Genomic DNA, 18,657 nt, shown 5'->3' on the forward strand with positions numbered 1-18,657 from the left:
TGCTGAATTCTTCCTTTAATGTATTTAAAATAAGAAACAAAAATACATCAAATCACACTTCCAGGTACTGGATAGAATCGCTGGCTTTTGTTTTGTCTCCACTGCCCCCTGCTGGCTCGAGTGCAAATATCTCCGTCCCATCAACTATTCAATTAGCATCAGGATACTTAGCTCTGGCTTAATAGATGTTTGACATTGACTAGCTGCTAACGTACAAATGATTGTAGGCGATGGTTCTGATCCATGACGCAACGATTACATACACAAACAGGCCGATTGGCTTATGCCGGTGTTTATGCTCCACACAAGCCCCCTCCCACCCCCCTTCATCTAACCCGATCAGCATATCCTTCTATTCCTTTCTCCCTCATGTGTTTATCTAGCTTCCCCTTAAATGTATCTATGCTATTCACCTCAAGTACTCCTTGTGGTAGTGAGTTCTACTCTCTGGGTAAAGAAGTTTCCCATGAATTCCTTATTGGATTTATTAGTGACTAACTTATGGCCCCTAGTTTTGGTCTCCCCAAGTGGAAATGTCTCTACATCTACCTTATCAAACCCTTTCATAATCTTAAACCACTTGGGACAAATTTGAACTCACACTGTAAATTTAACCAACCAGCCAGCCAGGCCATGTGTTACAGATCATCGATTACAGAATCGGAGAGCAATATCTCACCAGCGGGCTGCATGGACGAGGATTTAAAACACTGATGTGCCAAGTTTGAGATACAGGAGTAGTTCACTCAAACGTTTGGTGCAGAACAGATTATGTTGAGGGAAATACTCCGCGTTAGCGTTCCGAATCACTCAGAGACTGCATTTTAAATAAGACTGTCTCTTCCTACACCACTAGGTCTCATGGAAAAGAAACATTTGCCACTTCATTTACTGTTTTAAATAATTATATATTATTTTTATTAGGCAATAAATTAGGCAATAGCTATATGAAAGGATTATGGAAACACTTAAGACTTGAGCTGCTTACAATATACATCAGTGCATATTACGTCAGTACAGTAGTACATTTACAGTACATACAGGATTTACAGACATCCCAGATCTATTTCCAGTTAGCACACAAGATATGTTCAAGATATACAACAATATTTCACAACGTTAAGTTAGGAAGGAGTGACCCAGCATCCAGCTTGCCCTCAATTAAATCACTGGTGACACAGCATTGGCATTTATGGAAGGGGGAGGTATAGCTTGCAAGGGAGGCACATAGTTTGTAGAAAATCACCCAACTTAAAGATACTGCATTGATCAAACATCCCGATTGCCCAGAGCAACTGAGCATTTCAACCCCATCTGTAAAATTTTGCTTTAAACTCGGAACTGGGTGACAATTGATTTCACTTGCCTCGTGGGAAGGAGAACAAGTGAGGAGAGTCCAATGACAGACATGCACTTAACCTCACCCACATTTCAGGGCTCTAGCCAGTGCTATCTCCTTTAAGTTATCCCTGCCATAGCAGTGGGATAAGTACACGTCCTGGTGTTTATCTTCTGGCGAGCAATGCCCACTTGTCCAGTAACCGTCCCCACCCGTGCCACTGCTGCTTCTACCCTGGCTTATGTTGATGGCCTGTTACCAAGATTCAGGTTACCAACGGAGCTTGCAGAAAGCACCAAATCTCCTGCGCTGGTCAGCCAAATGTTACACCAAGTAAACAATGAGACAGTGACTTATTTTGCTTGCCCTTCCATTTTTACACACATACACACATGTAAACGATTCCTTTCAGGTCTCACCCCAAGCATTAGTAGAAACAAAGATCTGCGTCATAACCATTTCATTGTTAATTTGAATATACAACGTACATTTTCAGTAGTTTGCTTAACATCTTATAGATTAAGGTTGTGACTGATTAGAAATGATCATTCCTAAGGCCCCTTGACGACATAGTAGGTGAAGGCACAACTCAGTGTAGTACTAAAGCATACAGAGCAGAAGGTTCCAGGTTTGGTTCATGGTCTGTGTGAGCTGATCGCAGGCAGGATAGCAGTGGGGCACTGCAAATGACAACACCCCCTTCGCTAAGGGAGAGAGAAAAGAAAAAAAAAAAACAGGATTCCTGATTGGTATCCAGTAACTTCTACTGGAAGTGTGCATGACAAGACAGCAGGCGAGGACACAGATTGGGTTCGGCTGTGATACCTACCATGGTAGAATAGCCGGCTGCCACTTACTGTCTTAAGCCGTGCACACGACGAACATGTATCGGGGGGCAGCCTGAGTGCATGTGGAACAGCACCACGTCACTTTCAGGGGAGGGGCGAGTGTAAAATGGTCGGACAGGGAGGGAGGGAGGGAGGAAATGAACATTTCTGAAGATACCATAGACTTGAAATACAAAATGGGAACTTCCGTTCATCCTTAACAAATTTTCATGCCTCAATACCAAAAAGAAAAGTCCCACAAAAAGCGAGGAGGCACGTTCCTCTGTAAACACAGCTTCAGGAAGGCTGCGGTGCTTTTTGCATTGAAATAATTAAAAAGAAACAAAACCTTTCGGGCACCGGCCTAGTTGACTTGTCGAAGTGACGTTGGGCTGTGGAGTCACTCACGAGTTTGCTTATCTGCAGCAACACATCCCGGTTCAGACGCAACTTTCTTATCAAAGACTGACCGGGTGTGAGGCCTTTGTGTCAATCTTCAGAATATGGATAAACCCTTTTGTTTTGGGTCCCATCTCCAAAGCAGATGGTAGCAAGGTGCCAGAAGAATAAAATTAAAGCATCTTAAACTTTAAAAAAAAGTAGGGAAAACTGAGTTCAAGTAGGTAATGAATAAAACAAAAGTTAATTTTTTTTTTAAGGACAGAGAGAGAACATAGGAACATGAGGAGGCCATTCAGCCCCTTGAGCCTGTTCTGCCACGGGAAAATGGGGAAGAGAGAATAAGAGGGGAAAGGGGCAATAGGACGGAGGATGGTAGTGTTCAGATCTTTTTATTTAGTCAAAATTGTGTATTATGTATTCTTAGTATCTGATTAGCTTTATTACTGTAATGTTAGGGCTTACTTTAGCACTAGTGTGCTAGTTAAAAAACAAAACTGGTCATCCCAGGGAGACAGATATTTTTCTCGAACCTGTCAGTGGTCAAAGGGTTAAAATCCAGAAAGTAGTTTGATCTTGGAACACTGTGTTGAGAGACGTCTACATTTCTAGAGTGCCACAACACTCAGCATGCGTTTTTAAAGAGCGCCATTCCTATCGGGAGCGGCTTGAGAAGATGGAAAAAGCAGACTCTGGCTAATCCAAACTCCCCACCCAGCCCCCACACCACCAACCAACTAGTTCGGAGAAAGCAGAATCTGAACAACCGCAGGCAGCAATCAGAGCTCAGTTGGAGTGAGAAATAAGTATAGCAGAACTGTCAGGAAAGACTGAACAGGCTGGGGCTCTTTTCTCTAGAAAAGAGAAGGCCTATTAGAGGTTTTTAAGATTATGAAAGGGTTTAATAGGGTAGACATAGAGATGTTTCCACTTATGGGAGAGTCCAAAACTAGGGGCCATAGACAGAAGATAGTCACTAATAAACCCAATAGGGAACTCAGGAGAAACTTCAACTTCTTTACCCAGAGAGTGGTTAGAATGTGGAACTCGCTACCACATGGAGTAGTTGAGGCAAATAGCATAGATGCATTTAAGGGGAAGCTAGATAAACACATGAGGGAGAAAGGAATAGAAGGACATGCAGATAGAGTTAGATGAAGAGGGATGGGAGAAAGTTTGTTTGGAACATAAACACCAGCATAGACTTGTTGGGCCGAATGGCCTGTTTCTGTGCTGTACATTGTATGTATAAATCAAGGTGCTCAGCACTGCCATTTACTGTGAGCTATAGTCTGCCCGTCAGTATTCTGAAAGGTGCTGGAAACATTCAATGCTCTGGTGTTAAAGTGAAATGAATAGCAGCTGCCTTGAAGACTACCACAGTCAAAACATACATCAGAACTGGGGTGCAATATAATGTGAAACAAAATACCACAGGGAATGTTTGTCCAGAATGTTCCCAATTGCATTTATAGCTCCTCCAAAGTTTTGGCTGTGATCTTGTCATTTTCTTTTAAAGAAATTACTTTTAAAGTGCTGACTGCAACAACCATTATCATTGTGGCAGCAGCACTCCCTGCCAGCTTCACTTCAGCTCTGAAAACATCACTTGTCTTATTTTTTAATCAGACAAGCAGACACACTGGTCACCACAATAACCACCAGTCAAGTGGGCTCACTGGTCACTAGCCAGGGAGGAAGCATGCTGTCCACTATAACTAGTAATAGCTAAATAGCCACCAGGCTTCAGATAACCAGCAAGGAAAGATAAACAGGTTAAAACAAGGAGTTCCACAGTATTTCCATAATATTCAAAAACAAGATGGAGAGTGACGATCCCCTCAGCATCATCGCTGCTTAGTAAAAGAATATCAGATACAAGAGCAACCCAGACCGAGAGACACTTCAATACACACAACTACGCGCATCGTAAGTGGGGACAGTTCAGACTGCGGATCTGGGTTCAAATCCAAATTCCTAAACGAAGTTACGAAGGAGTCCCCTTTCTGCTGGTCATTGAGTGCCCAGAATCAGCCAATTTTGGGGCAGTTCAATCCTTTTTCAGGTAAACTGCAATCAGTTACATCAAAACTTCCCACACAAGTTAAAATTAATGGTGTGACAATTACGTGATTGCTCACCAGATATTTCTGCCCAAGGTTTGAGGGGCGGGGGTGAAAGAGAGAGAAGAGATTGGTTTCAATTAGCCTCTGGGAATGAAATGGTTCACTATAAAACCTGGCACGTAAATAAGTCTTGCTGTCAATTTGACATCTAAAGGGTACCCCTGGTAAAGTAGCAATTCCCTTCAGACTTGCAAGTTTTTCAAGTATTCCCACTGCAAATTCCAATAGAAGTTAACAAATTTCGGATAACCAGGCCTCATTTGGGGCACTCTGACCCCTACCACTCTGAGCCTGGCCATTGGGATCTCCCCCCCACCCCCCCCAACAATATACTAATGAAGTGGCAACCTTATACTGAGATGAATATGAAAACTCAAATTGAACACACAGATAACCGCTCGTTTACTTGTTAAATCACAACATTTTAAAAATAGATGATAAACACGAACTTTCAATCCTATTCCCAAACGCATCCTTTAATCCAACTAAATATTTAACCAGTGGAGCGTAAAAAGTTGAACAGATAACGCAAATTATAGAACTTAAAATTTCGCTTTAGACCTCAACATGAAACAGCCCATTCAGAGCAGGGGAAGCAATAGAAAGAAATCAGTCAATAACCAGGATCTATGCACATCAAGAGTTTTAAGTAAGTGACCTGTAACTTGTCACAATTGTAGATTTTTAGCTGCTTTTAGCTCTGAATTTAAAGGGACATTACCTTCAATGAAAAATGCCCCCTACTTTTGCCACTTGTTTGCAAACCCCACAATGCAATGACATAATTGCGTTGAAAAACGTCATCACACATTATCTGCGACTCAAATGGCTCTTCTCCCTCCCCAAACAATACTTGCCGAACATTTATTCGCAAAAAAAGGTGATGCCCCTTCACAGTTTAATTAAGCTTGTATCTATTCTCGTGGTCAGACCTACAGTACGGGGTCACTCGGCTACACGCACAACAGCTGCATCACATGCTTGGCACCACGCCCACCGCTGGAAACAGGAGATCAGACTGACTAGCCTCTGGATTCCAGTGACCTGGCAGAGAAAAAAGAAAAGAAAAAGCTGCACAGTATGCTTCGGATAAACGCACTTTTTTTTTTCCAAAAATAACATCTGTAACAAAAATCATAGTTGGTGAAACGCTTACCATTCTATAGATTTAGGATGATCTAAAATGTGGAAATAAGAAAATGAATTCCATATAGATCGCAAGTGAGTCATAACATTTGCATTATTCTTATTATATATGTTATAATAAATTGGGTACCACTTCATGTTAGTGTTCGATTCTGTACTGATGAGGAGGAAATCCCAGTCTACCTATATTACAACAGTGACTACACTTCAAAAAGTATTTAATTGGCTGTAAAGTATTTTGAGATGTCCTGAGGTGGAGATCTTCCTATTTATTTCCTTCCTATATAATTTTTGGTGCTCCAAAAAACCCTCTTCCAAAACCATTGCTCGTGAAAGCGATGCCCTTATTTAAAAAAAAACATTTTCTATTATTTTTCCCCCTTTTCGCTTTCCTAAAGCCTCCAAGACTTGCTGGGAGATGATTCCACGGTTGCCCTCCAGTACTTCAGCCAAGTAGCCATCCGTACTGTCTGAGCTCAAGACAGCGAGGGTTGACAGGCTACTCGACTGTGGAAGGCAGCACAGCCTAGCTCAATCCTGCCTGCGCATGTGCGCTCTCCAGCACGAGCTGCTGGACAGTGATCAGGAGCAAGGACCCTATCTGATTTTGAATCGCCCTCCTGAGCCACAGGTGCCGAGGCCAATTATGGAACCCCAGCCCCTGCCTCAGCAAAGATTGGGAATCAAAGCTGGGAGCTTGTGGCTTAAGGCTGCAACAAGCAGTGCCTCTACACACTAGACCATTTACGCTCCATTTGCACCACAGTTGCACAAAGCACTATTTTGAAATTTACTAATAATGAACCTTAGCTACTCAGATAGGCTTAAGGAGCTGGGTCTATTTACTTTAGAGCAGCGTGGACTTAAAGGTGACCTGAGAGAGGCTTATAAAATAACGAAAGGGCTGAATTGCGTGCCTAGTGATAGATTATTCCAGTTTAACAGATTGGGGAAGGCATGGGGACATGATTTCAAACTACGCAAGCGTAGGAACAGACTGGATGTTGGGCGGTTCTTCTTTTCCCAGAGAGCAGTGAGCCTCTGGAATACGTTGCCGGCTGGTGTGGTGGGTGCCGACACTCTGCCTTCAAGAGGGAGCAGGACTGGTTCTTGACTGGAGCAGAGAGAGCACATCATCTAGAAGGTAAGCAGCTTTACACCATAACACATGGTCCCGTGTGATCTCGTCGACTGGTTTTGATCACCCGAGGGGGTCGGAGAGGAATTTTCCAGAGTATTTTTTCCCTTATTGGCCCTGGGGATTTTCCTCTGGGTTTTTTGCCTCTCCCGGGAGATTACATGGCTGCGGGGGGGGAGTGGGGGAAAGGAGTGGGGGAGGAAGTGTTTAGTCATGATGAGCGTGGGGCAAGCTTGATGGACAAGTCTTGTCCTGCCCGCCATTTTCAGATGTTTGTACAATGACTTACACAACGCATTCACGACTTTGCCCCACGAGTTATGAGGCCACCATTACCAGTAAAATATTAAACGTTTAACTTCAATTCCTGCTTCCTTCCCAAGACCTACGAGTAGCTGTTGTGTTGATGTCTGCGTCGGGCGGTCCTCATTTTCTCAAAGCGCGCCTCCATCTCTTCCAGGACTTTGGGTGTGTATCGCACGACCAATTTCACCGTGCCTTGTGCAGCTTTCAACAACTCCACTGCCTTCTCATGCTGCTCTCCCTCCACACTCTGAATACAAAGAAGAGACAAGAGAAAAACCAACCCGTGAATCTCAGCAATACACTGGAGCAAAACGTGTCTTCTAAACGTAAATTCTGTTTTCCCTCCTCCACGTTGCTTTCAGTGTCCCTTATGTCTCACGCACACACACACGGGATCAGGTAGAAAGTAACAGAAAGAATCTCTATTATAACTACTAAACAGCCCAGGAATAAATAAATAGGATCTAAACTCATCTGATTTGGCTGCATATCCAGCAAAGTAGTCCATCTAGCCCCTATGGTTATATGCACAACCTGCCAACCCAGCTTTGTACACAAAGGATATGTCGGGGCTAAAATCAGTAGAGTCAAAAATCCAACCCTGCTCAGGCTGCCCCAGAGTGGTGACTGATGTTACCGCCTGTCAATTCACGGGGAAAATCCACTCTCTTTACCCTCCAGATGTTCACAAGCCAAGGGAGGCCACATCACTGTGACAACTCACCAAAAGGAGAGGAGACACAAAGAAAGAAATTGGATTTGTATCATTCTTTGCGAAGGCTGCAAGGCAGCGCCATGCCCTTCACATTGCCCGCCTCGACAAATAGCATGGCAATAGCCAAATCTATCAGGCAATGCAGGCAGAGCTCAGGTAGGCGAACCAAACCCCAGCTTGGGTCAGTGCCTCACCAGTCTTTAAGTTGTTATATGAAGCTCTGGTTAGACCCCATTTCAAGTACTGCATTCAGTTCTGGGCATCGCACCTCAGGAAGGATATATTGGCCTTGGAGGGGGTGCAGCATCGATTCACCAGAATGATGCCAGGACTGAAAGGGTCAAATTATGAGGACAGGTTGCATAGAGTAGGCTTGTATTCCCTAGAGTCGAGATTATGGAGTGATCTAATTGAGGTGTTTAAGATGATTAAAGGAGGCGATAGGGTACATAGGGAGAAATTATTTCCTCTAATGGGGGCGTCCAGAACAAGGGGGGAATAACCGTAAAAACTAGAGCTTGGCTGTTCAGGGGTGATGTCAGGAAACACTTCTTCAGACAAAGGGTGGTGGAAATCTGGAACTCTCTCCCCCAAAAAGCTGTTGAGATTGGGGGTCAATTGAAAATTTAAAAACTGAGATTGATCAATTTTTGTTAGGCAAGGGTATTAAGGGTTATGGAACCAAGATTCCGGGGATGAGAGGGTTGTCCTATGAGGAGAGATTGAGTATAATGGGCCCATACTCTCTGGAGTTTAGAAGAATGAGAGGTGATCTCATTGAAACATATAAAATTATAAGGGGGCTAGACAGGGTAGATGCTGTGAGATTGTTTCCCCTGGCTGGAGAGTCTAGAATTGGGGGCACAGTCGCAGGGTAAGGGGTCGGCCATTTAAGACTGAGATGAGAAGAAATTTCTTCACGCAGAAGGTTGAGAATCTTTGGAATTCTTTACCCAGAGGGCTGTGGATGCTGAGTCATTGAATATATTCGAGGCTGAGATAGATAGCTTTTTGGACTCTAGGGGAATTAAGAGATATGGGGATCGGGCAGGAAAGTGGAGTTGAGGTCGAAGATCAGCCATGAACTGATCGAATGGGAGAGCAGGCTCGAGGGGCCGTATGGCCTACTCCGCTCCTAGTTCTTATGTTCCTACTTTCTTATAAGATGCATAAATGGGGTTAAGATACAGATCAGCCATGATCTAATAGAATGGCGGAACAGGCTCGAGGGGATAAATGGCGTACTCGTATTCCTGTGATGTTCAAGTGTATTCTCTGACCAGCGAAGACAAAACAGTGCATTAAACCCGACGTACCCTTTGACCAGCTGCACTGTTACCGGTCACAACCACCAGGAGCAGAAATAAATATATCAGATAAACCTTAGCACCCACCACTCCGTTAACTGAGAGCAGCTGGTCCCCCCGTTTAAGTCCTCCGTGTCTGTCCGCTACTCCGCCGGGTATGATTCGAGATATATAGATGGGCGAGTTCTGTTCCTTCCCGCCCATTATGTTGAAGCCAAGCCCCTCTTCTGTCTTCGGAAGTTCCACAACTCGAGGGTGGGCATGTCCCTCGCTGGCTGCGAAGGCCGCGACCGTTGCCTAGGATACAGAACGAGAGGAAATAAATCAACCGACACTGTTGGGAGTACTTTCTCCACCGGGAGCGGTGGTTTGATGCTGCCGCCGATTTTTTACCAGTAGTCGCGGGTTTGCAGGTTACAACCACCAGCGTGGATACGTGTCCTCGGCACAACGTTTTGGTGGAGTCGTTGCAATTGTTACAGATTTCTAAATTAAGTTCAACCTTTTTTCCTCCCCCTCCTTCCCTGAAGCTCCGACTTGTTCAGATTCACCATATTCACACTGGGGCTAAAAGGGTTAACTCATGAGGACAGGTTGCATCGACTAAGCTTGTATTCCCTTGAATATAGAAGATTATGGGGTACTTTGATTGAGGTGATTATGATGATTAAAGGAGTCGAAAGCGTAGATAAGAGAAATTATTTCCTCTGGTGGGGAGGAGTCCAGAATAAGGGGGCATAACCTTAAAATCAGAGCTAGGCCGTTCAGGGGTGATGTCAGGAAGCACTTCTTCACACAAAGGGGAGTGGAAATCTGGAACTCTCTCCCCAAAAAGCTGTTGAGGCTGGGGGTCAATTGAAAAGTTTAAAACTGGGATTGATGGATTTTTGTTAAGCAAGGGTATTGTGGATTACGGAACCGAGGCAGGTAGATGGAGTTAAGATACAGATCAGCCATGGACTAATAGAATGGCAGAACAGACTCGAGGAGTTGAATGGCCTCCTTCTGTCCCCAGGGTTCTAATGGATGCAGATTGGCTAATGCCTAATAGTTCACGGTCCATAAATTTTTTAAAGATTTGTGTTAAGGGGTCTGGACAAGCTGCTACGGCCTGGATTAACCCGGTTTTACGTACCTTGGCTGTTGCATGCGCTCTGATCTCAGGGCTGCCATTGATGTCGAGTGTCTCGTAAAGCTGCTCGTATACCTGTAACGATAAACACACAGTCCATTATTGACCCCTCCCGTAGCCCACGCTCTGCACCTGGCCAAAGTACAGCCTACCAAGTGATAAGATTCCAGGAGGAAAGAAAAAAACAATCAGCCAGAGAAAATTCCCAAAATAACAGCTGTTGGTGACAACCGCACGGTCAGTGACAACAGCAAACATCCACCCACGCAGATGCAAACCCCTTTGTACGGTTGTGACCTGCCAGGAATTCCACGCACTTGTCTGCAAGTCTGTGGTTCCCAGCACACCAACAGTGAACTTCAAAAATGTTCCAACTTCTGCGCTCAGCACTCCCACATCACCCTGTGTCATTATGGAGCAGAACAGTGCTCTCAAAAATTAGTGGAATAGACTAATAACTATAATCAGCCCAGTACAAAGGATAGTCACTAGCGGATTATAATCTAATACCATCAGATCTCTCATGGTACCTTCAATGGTATAATTATAACGATAGGGCTGTTAATCAAGTGTGGAGGGAAGAGTTCTGCAGGAAGTAGGCGTCACACTTACATGAAGTGCGCTACACCCAAGACTTTTAAAATATTACCAGTTGACCCCCATGTAGAGTCAAGATCACGTGTAGGCTTCAAGCGAATCAGGGCGAGAAGGCGAGAGATAATTGGACCCAAACACGCAGATTTTTAAAATTCCGTCCTTATTTTTCTGCAATACGTCAACTTTTCTCACTACAAATTTCTACATCATCATTTATAACAGAAACTACCTATTGTATTCTGTATTCTGTATTGTATACCGTATAATTACACCTGCTCAGCAGAGATGGTCCTGCAGCATCTCCACTGGCTGCAGGGTGTAATTACTGCGTGACATTTACATAGGCAATTCCCATTATAAATGTGGATGTAGGAATTTACAAAGGAAAAAGTTGACACAGAAGTGTGACAACAGAAAGTAAGCTTTTGTAGACAGAAAAGTATGCAAACGGTGCATTAAGACCAAGTGTATTTTTCAGGTGAAGCTTAGCGAGCGGGTTTCTCTGCAGTACAGGCTGAGGAGCTGGGAGACACACAACCGAGGCACTATGGCACCACCACTGACAGCATGTAATTACAATGTGACAAGTTTACATAGGCAGTTCCATTATAAATGTAAACATCGGAATTGATAGGAAGAGTTGAGATTTTTAGTATATTTCTAGATACAAGATAGATAATTCAGGCACTTTACAATTACATAAAATTTACAGCACAGGAACAGGCCATTCGGCCCAACAGGTCTATACCGGTGTTTATGCTCCACACGAGCCTCCTCCCACCCTACTTCATCTAACCCTATCAGCATATCCTTCTATTCCTTTCTCCCTTATGTACTTATCTAGCTTCCCCTTAAATGCATCGATGCTATTCACCTCAACCACTCCATGTGCTAGCGAGTTCCACATTCTAACCACTCTCTGGGTATAATTTTAATTTACATTTTAAGTTTAAAATTCATTTCTAACCAGATGTTAAGATAAAGCTCACAAATAAGCTTATTCCTTCAAATGCTGTACACACAGAAAGACAGTCGTTGCTGATGAAATTGTATGTTTTGAGTTTAGGGAACACAATCACAGACACAGACTGATCACTAACCTCTCGGATGGCGGAGCAGAACTTGCTCTGTAGAACTCGCTGCAGGGCCTGCAGTTTCTGTGGAGGGACATTGCCGCTTCGCTGTAACTTCTCCAGCAGCTCGATCGCTCTGGCAACATCTGGAACACACAGAAAGCAGGGGTCGATACTCAATCAGCTGCGCAGAGTGTGGTCAGGCACGAGGTCTTGGGTCCCTTGCCTCTCTCGGCACGAGGTTTTGGGACGCTTGCCTCTCTCGCAGCAGCTTATGAACGTACGAGCTCCGTCTACCCTCCCAAGTGGAAATAAAAGATCCTGCGGCACTATTTTGAAGAGTAGGGGAGCTCTCCTCTGATGTCCTGGCCAATATTTATCCTTCAACCTACACCTAAAACAGATTATCTGGTCATTATGTCATTACGGTTTCTGGGACCTTGCTGTGTGCAAATTGGTTGCTGCAATTCCTACATTGCAACAGTGACTGCACTTCAAAAGTACTTCATTGGCTGTAAAGCGCTTTAGGACATCCTGAGGTCATGGAAGACGCTCTATAAATGCACGTTCTTTCTCTTTCTTCTTCATTACATGCTCTGCGGGACCTGAGATCAGAGCGTTCATGAGGGCTACTAACAAGGAGACCATTATCATTCTGTTTCTACACCTACTTTAGGGCCTTCCACTCGAGTAGAGAACAGCCTGCCTGCGCTCTTCAACCAAATGTGCATTCAAAACAGACATTTTAAACTCTCTTGTCTAGCCAATGCTCCCAGTCATGCTGCACGACTACACAGCAGTGGAATATTGCAGTCTTGCACCAGAGCCTCTCGACTTTATCCTTTTATGATAAATGTTCTTGTGGACTTTATTCTCGAGCGAGGGATCTGGTGTTTATTTGTTTATTTGCACTCTTGGTCAGCCATGGTGTGTGGTGCAGGGAAATCAAAAAGGAACACAGAATTAACACACACGGATGCCCAAAGTCAGCAGAAATCAGGATTCAATCAATGATCTGGTCCCGTCTCCATTATTCATTTCATTTCCCAGAAACAGAGACTCACTTCAAACCATCGAACCAAATGAGGGGAGAGAGAGAGAGACTGAAGCTGCCAGACCTTCTGAGTGTTCCCAGCAGTTTCTGTTTCTATTCTAGTGATTTGACCAGATTTGGTCTAAAGAAAGAAAGACATCCTTTGTTCGTTGGTGCTGGCCAGGGTCATTCCTTTACAGCAAAGGAAGACAAAAAAGATAGCAAAAAGGAATACGAAAAGAAACTTGCAAGGGATATCAAGATTAACACAAAAAGTTTTTACAATTATATTAGAAGAAAAAAGGTAGTCAAGGGTAACGTGGGCCCTTTAAAAACAGATGCGGGTAATATTAGAAATGAAAATAAGGAAATGGCAGACTTGTTGAATAATTACTTTGCGTCAATCTTCACAGTAGAGCAAAAGGATAATATACCTGACATTCCAGGGAAACTAATAATGAATCAAGGACTGGAACTCGCTAAAGTTAATGTAAACAAGAAAACAGTATTATATAAAATAAAGGCACTAAAGACTGACAAATCCCCAGGACCTGATGATTACCACCACAGGGTTTTAAAGGAAGTAGGTGAGGAAATTACAGATGCTTTAGCCATAATCTTCCAAAGCTCTCTCGATTCAGGAATTGTAATTTTTAGATTGGAAAACTGCAATATTTAGGAAAGGTGAGAGAGAAACCAGGAAATTATAGACCTGTTCGTCGAACATCTGTTGTAGGGAAGTTATTGGAATCTATAATTAAAGAGAGAATGACTAAGCACTTAAGAGAAATTTGAGCTGATTAGAGAGAGCCAACATGGATTTGACAGGGTAGATGCTGAGAGGCTGTTTCCACAGGCTGGAGAGTCTAGAACTAAGGGGCATAGTCTCAGGATAAGGTGTTGGCCATTTAGGACTGAGATGAGGAGAAATTTCTTCACTCAGAGGGTTGTGAATATTTGGAATTCTCTACCCCAGAGGGCTGTGGATGCTCAGTCATTGAGTATATTCATGGCTGAGTTCGATAGATTTTTGGCCTGTAAGGAAATCAAGGGATAGGTGGATTGGGCAGGAAAGTGGAGTTGAGGTCAAAGATCAGCCATGATCTGATTGAATGGCGGAGCAGGCTTGAGGGACTGTATGGCCTACTCCTGCTCCTATTTCTTATGTTCTTCTTAGAAACAGATGCAGAGTTCAAAATAAACCAGGCATTTGTAGCTGCACTACATTGTGATTATACTAACCAGACATTGATCTCGATGCTGCTTGTGCGATCTTGCTCTGCGTAAAACAGCTGCCACGTTTGCCTGCACAAATCTCAGCTGTGGCTCAGTGACTCTCGCCTGAGTCAAAAGGTTGTGGGCTCAAGCCAGAGACTTGAGCACAAAATCTAGGTTGACACTTCACTGCAGTATTGAGGGAGTGCTACATTGTTGGAGGTGCTGCCGGATTAGACATTAAACCGAGAGCCTGTCTGCCCCCTCTCGGGTGGATGGAAAAGATCCCATGGCACTATTCGAATTCAAAGGTGGCCTCGGTTTAATGTCTCATCCAAAAGACAGCTCCTCCAACAGTGCAGCACTCCCTCTGCGCTGCACTGAAGTGTCAGCCTAGATTACGTGTTCAAGTCTCTAGAGTGGGACTTGAACACACAACCTTCTGACTCAGAGGCGAGAGTGCTACCCACTGAGCGAAGGCTGGCGCCTTTATCTGCCTTACTTTGCTTATCCAAGCCAGCATTAGCCCTGGAACTGGCCAACAAGTTCACAAGTACACCCGTCAGACGCTTTTTTTTTCCCTAAGCAAATGCACAGGAACCACCATAGAGCTCAGAAATGCAGTGTCACACAGCGTGGACAGATGTGGATCTGTGCCAATGATTGCTCGTGATCCCAAGCTCTCAAATCGCTACAGTTCTGTTGGGAGGAACGCCGAGGCGAAGCTAGGTATCTTCCTATAACATGGAGCAAATATCATGCCAGGTCACTCTGGAAAAACTCACGGCAGTTACACTCCCCAACTCCAGTGGCTCACTTGAGTTTATCCGAATCACCGGTCGCCTCTCCCTCCACTTTGTGTTCGAATCCCACCAGTCCAGCTCCTGTCCCGTCCATTGCACCGAAACCCCACCCCCCAGTCAAAGTTGCCAAAGATATCCATTGGAAACGTGGCATAGACTTTCATACTCTCCATGCCGTTTGATACACCAACCTCTCCATCCTCCTCCACTGCTGTACCTCTGCGATCCACCTCCAGACACTGGCCTTTTATGCTTCCATTGCTACCTGTGCCAATATAGGCAGCACATTTCCCTCACCCGCAAGGCTTAACTCCAGCAGCACCCTTCAATTCCTTGTATACATTCTGCCTCTTAGACAACAACTTGCAGTTATATCACGCCTTTAACGTAATAAAACGTCCCAAGGCGCTTCACAGGAGTGTTATCAGACAAAATCTGACACCGAGCCACATAAGGAGATATTAGGACAGGCTAGGTCAAAGAGGTAGGTGTAAAGGAGCGTCTTAAAGGAGGAAAGGTGGAGAGGGGATTCCAGAGCTTAGGACCTAGGCAGCTGAAGGCACGGCTGCCAATGGTGGGGCAATAGAAATCGGGGATGCGCAAGTGGCCAGAACTGGAGGATGCAGCGATCTCGGAGGGATGTAGGACTGAAGGAGGTTACAGAGATAGGGAGGGGTGTGGCCATGAGGGATTTGAATACTAGGATGAGAATTTTAAATTTTAACGATTTTGAATTTTAAAAGACATCAGCCGTAAGTCTGGGGTCAACATCCAATGACCTGCAGCTTCACCTTTCCACTACCACCGTTGACTCCACAGCTGTCGTCGTGTTACTCAACTCCAAGATCGGAGCTATCATGTCCTGCTCTCACCAGAAACTCCGCACCCTAGCCTACTTCCATTCCCTCTCTCCTGTTGCTCACTTGGGTTAGACCTGTGAGTGAACAACCCCGATGTCCTGTTCAACCCTGAGCCGACCTTCAAACCCTCACATCCAGGCCATCACCAAGACTATCGACATCCACCTACAAATCAACAGTGACTACATTTCAAAAACAACTCATTGGTTGTGAAGGATTTTGGGATGTCCTGAGGTTATGAAAGGTGCAATGTATGCAAGTTCTTTCATTCTCTGTAATATTGCCTGCATCTATCCCTACCTCACCCCCACTGAAATCCTCATCCATGCCGTTTGTCAACTCCAGGCTCAATTTTTCCAAAGCTCTCCTTGCTAACCTCCTGAATTCTACTTCACACAAACCATAACCTTGTCCAGAATTCCAACGCTTGCATTCCCATCATACGCTAAGTCCTGCTTAAAATCGGAGCCTTTGGCAACATCCGCTGCCCAAACGTGACAAATTCTCATCCACAAATCACTCCATGGCCTCATTTCATCCCATCCCTGCTGTAGCCCCAAATTCCAGTTCTTAGCTCAGCTTTGGTGAATCTAGATTATTACCAGTGGAACACGGGTCCATAGAATTCCCCAAACATCAAAGGGTTTCTCCCCTACACTTTACAGCTCCTAGTTTTAAAGAAATATCCGATGAGTCGCCACGAATTAGGGAGGAAAATAAGAGGGAAGGAATCCTTGACAGGATAGCATCTGACCTCTGCATCTAACTCATACTGTCTCTGACCTGGAAGCACAATGGGTGGCTAAAGTGGGAAAGGTGTGTTCCATTCCCAGTACTGACATCCCACACCTTGAAGAGCACCATTTTAAAAAAAATATTTGACACGGTGAACATTGGATTGGGCATGGAATGTCCCCTTTGACTGAACGGACAACAACCTCTTGGTTTCAACCAAACCACTAGGGAGTGATCCCCTATCCAGCCCAAGTGACCATTTACAGAGCAGAAGTGTAGGATCAGCTCACCTTTCACTCTCAAACTGGAACAGTCAGGAAATAAATAACTGGAGGGAAAGTTCATCTGTAGAAACTGCAGCATCCATTTAGCTTTATATCAGAGTAACTGCACTTCATTTCATTATATCAGGAGGATAGAATGAGAACACATTGCTTTGAAAGAGATACTTGCATTTATATAGCACCTTAACAGTATAGGCTTTTATTTAGGGAAATGCAGCAGCCAATTTGCACAGAGCAAGGTCCCACAAACAGCAAATGAGATAAACCTGTTTTATTGGTGGGTGTCAGCTGTGGCTCAGTGGCTCTCACTTCTAAGTCAGAAGGTTGTGGGTTCAAGTCCCACTCCAGAGACTTGAGCACACAATCTAGGCTGACATTTCCGGTGCCAGTACTGAGGGAGAGCTGCACTGTCGGAGGTGCCGTCTTTCGGACGAGATGTTAAACCGAGACCCCCGTCTGCCCTCTCAGGTAGATGTAAAAGATCCCACAGCTACTATTTCAGGAAGTTCTCCCCACTGTCCTGGCCAATATTTATCCCTCAACCAACATCATTAAAACGGATTGTCTGGTCATTATCACATTGCTGTTTGTGGGAGCTTGCTGTGCGCAAATTGGCTGCCGTGTTTCCCTACATTAAAAGAGCGACTACACTGCAAATAAAAACACTTTGGGCCGTCCTGAAAGGCGCTATGCAAATACTTTCTTTGGTGAGGGATCAATATTGGCCAGGACACCCAGGAGAAGTCCCCTGATCTTCCAATAGTGCCCTGGGGTCTTCTATATCCACCCAGACAAGGCCTCAGTTTAACATCTCACCCAAAACACAGCGCAGGACTCCCTCAATGCTGCCCCGAGGTGTCAGGGTAGAGACTGGGCCCAAACCCCTCATAAAATGGGGGGAAATTAGAAATCTTTCTCCAACCCAACAGCTGTGCTCAGCCTAACCTGCTAGGTCCACTCCACTGAAGGGCACCGCCCCCGCCACCTCCCATTGGTTCTACCGCCTCATGAATATTAATCAGGGCCCTCCCTCCTCCCATCCATTGGCCCCACCTGCTGCCAATCATTAGGCAACCAAGTTTGGTTGAGCAGACGAATAGCGGGCTCCTCATTCATTAAAAAGAACAAATAAAACTCCGCATCCAACACCAACAGCCGGCTCCCGGCGACGACATTTCCCGGCTACTTAACGAAATAAGTCGGCGGCTGCCGAACGCGAACGGGCCGCGGTTTCGCCATCCCGCGTCCCCTCACCTCTCTCCAGCGATAGAGACTCCGCCAGCGCCGCCATGGTAGAGCCGGTGTCACCTGACCAGCAACCATGGAGGGGCACGTGACCACCCCTAGCAACGCGTTGCTCCGCCCCCTTCTCCCGGAGGCGAGGCGAGGGGCGGGGTCCGGCCGCTTTCCGGCAATGGCCGTATTTAGCCACTGGGGGTCGCTGCAGCCGCTGGTGGGGGAGAAGAGGGAGGGAATGAGGAGTGATGGAGGGAGTGGGAGTGAGGGTGAGGGGAGGAGTGGGGGAAGGAAGGAGGAAAGGAAGGAAGGAGGAGGGAGTGGAGGAAGGAAGGAGGTGTGGGGGAAGGAAGGAGGGAGTGGAGGAAGGAAGGAGGAGGGAGTGG

General features: G+C 45.2%; 1 protein-coding gene across 2 annotated transcripts; it reads right to left on the bottom strand.

Annotated features, from left to right (window-relative positions):
- Positions 1-894: 894 nt before the first annotated feature.
- lin7b (lin-7 homolog B (C. elegans)) lies at positions 895-18,338 on the bottom strand. Of its 2 annotated transcripts, XM_067974455.1 has the most exons (7): positions 18,290-18,338; positions 12,133-12,251; positions 10,439-10,510; positions 9,391-9,600; positions 7,365-7,528; positions 5,848-5,869; positions 895-5,735 (listed from the first exon to the last, which is right to left on the bottom strand). In XM_067974455.1, the coding sequence occupies exons 1-6, from the start codon at positions 18,324-18,326 to the stop codon at positions 5,860-5,862; spliced, it is 612 nt and encodes a 203-aa protein (XP_067830556.1). In that variant the 5' UTR covers positions 18,327-18,338; the 3' UTR covers positions 895-5,735; positions 5,848-5,859. The 2 variants fall into 2 exon arrangements, with proteins under 2 accessions (XP_067830556.1, XP_067830555.1); XM_067974454.1 differs by lacking the exon at positions 5,848-5,869.
- Between the last annotated feature and the right edge of the window lie 319 nt (positions 18,339-18,657).

Source organism: Heptranchias perlo, chromosome 40 (assembly GCF_035084215.1).
Source record: "Heptranchias perlo isolate sHepPer1 chromosome 40, sHepPer1.hap1, whole genome shotgun sequence".
NCBI classification, from domain to species: domain Eukaryota; kingdom Metazoa; phylum Chordata; class Chondrichthyes; order Hexanchiformes; family Hexanchidae; genus Heptranchias; species Heptranchias perlo.

What these genes read in the sequence shown, in the direction of transcription:
- lin7b (XM_067974454.1), bottom strand. Translation starts at nt 18,326, where the DNA reads ATGGCGGCGCTGGCGGAGTCTCTATCGCTGGAGAGAG. An exon ending in TGCTCTCAGTTAACGGAGTG is followed by an intron (nt 7,529 to 9,390) that starts GTGGGTGCTAAG and finishes CTTTGTATTCAG; the next exon opens with AGTGTGGAGGGAGAGCAGCA. An exon ending in CATCAACACAACAGCTACTC is followed by an intron (nt 5,736 to 7,364) that starts GTAGGTCTTGGG and finishes TTTCTCTGCCAG; the next exon opens with GTCACTGGAATCCAGAGGCT.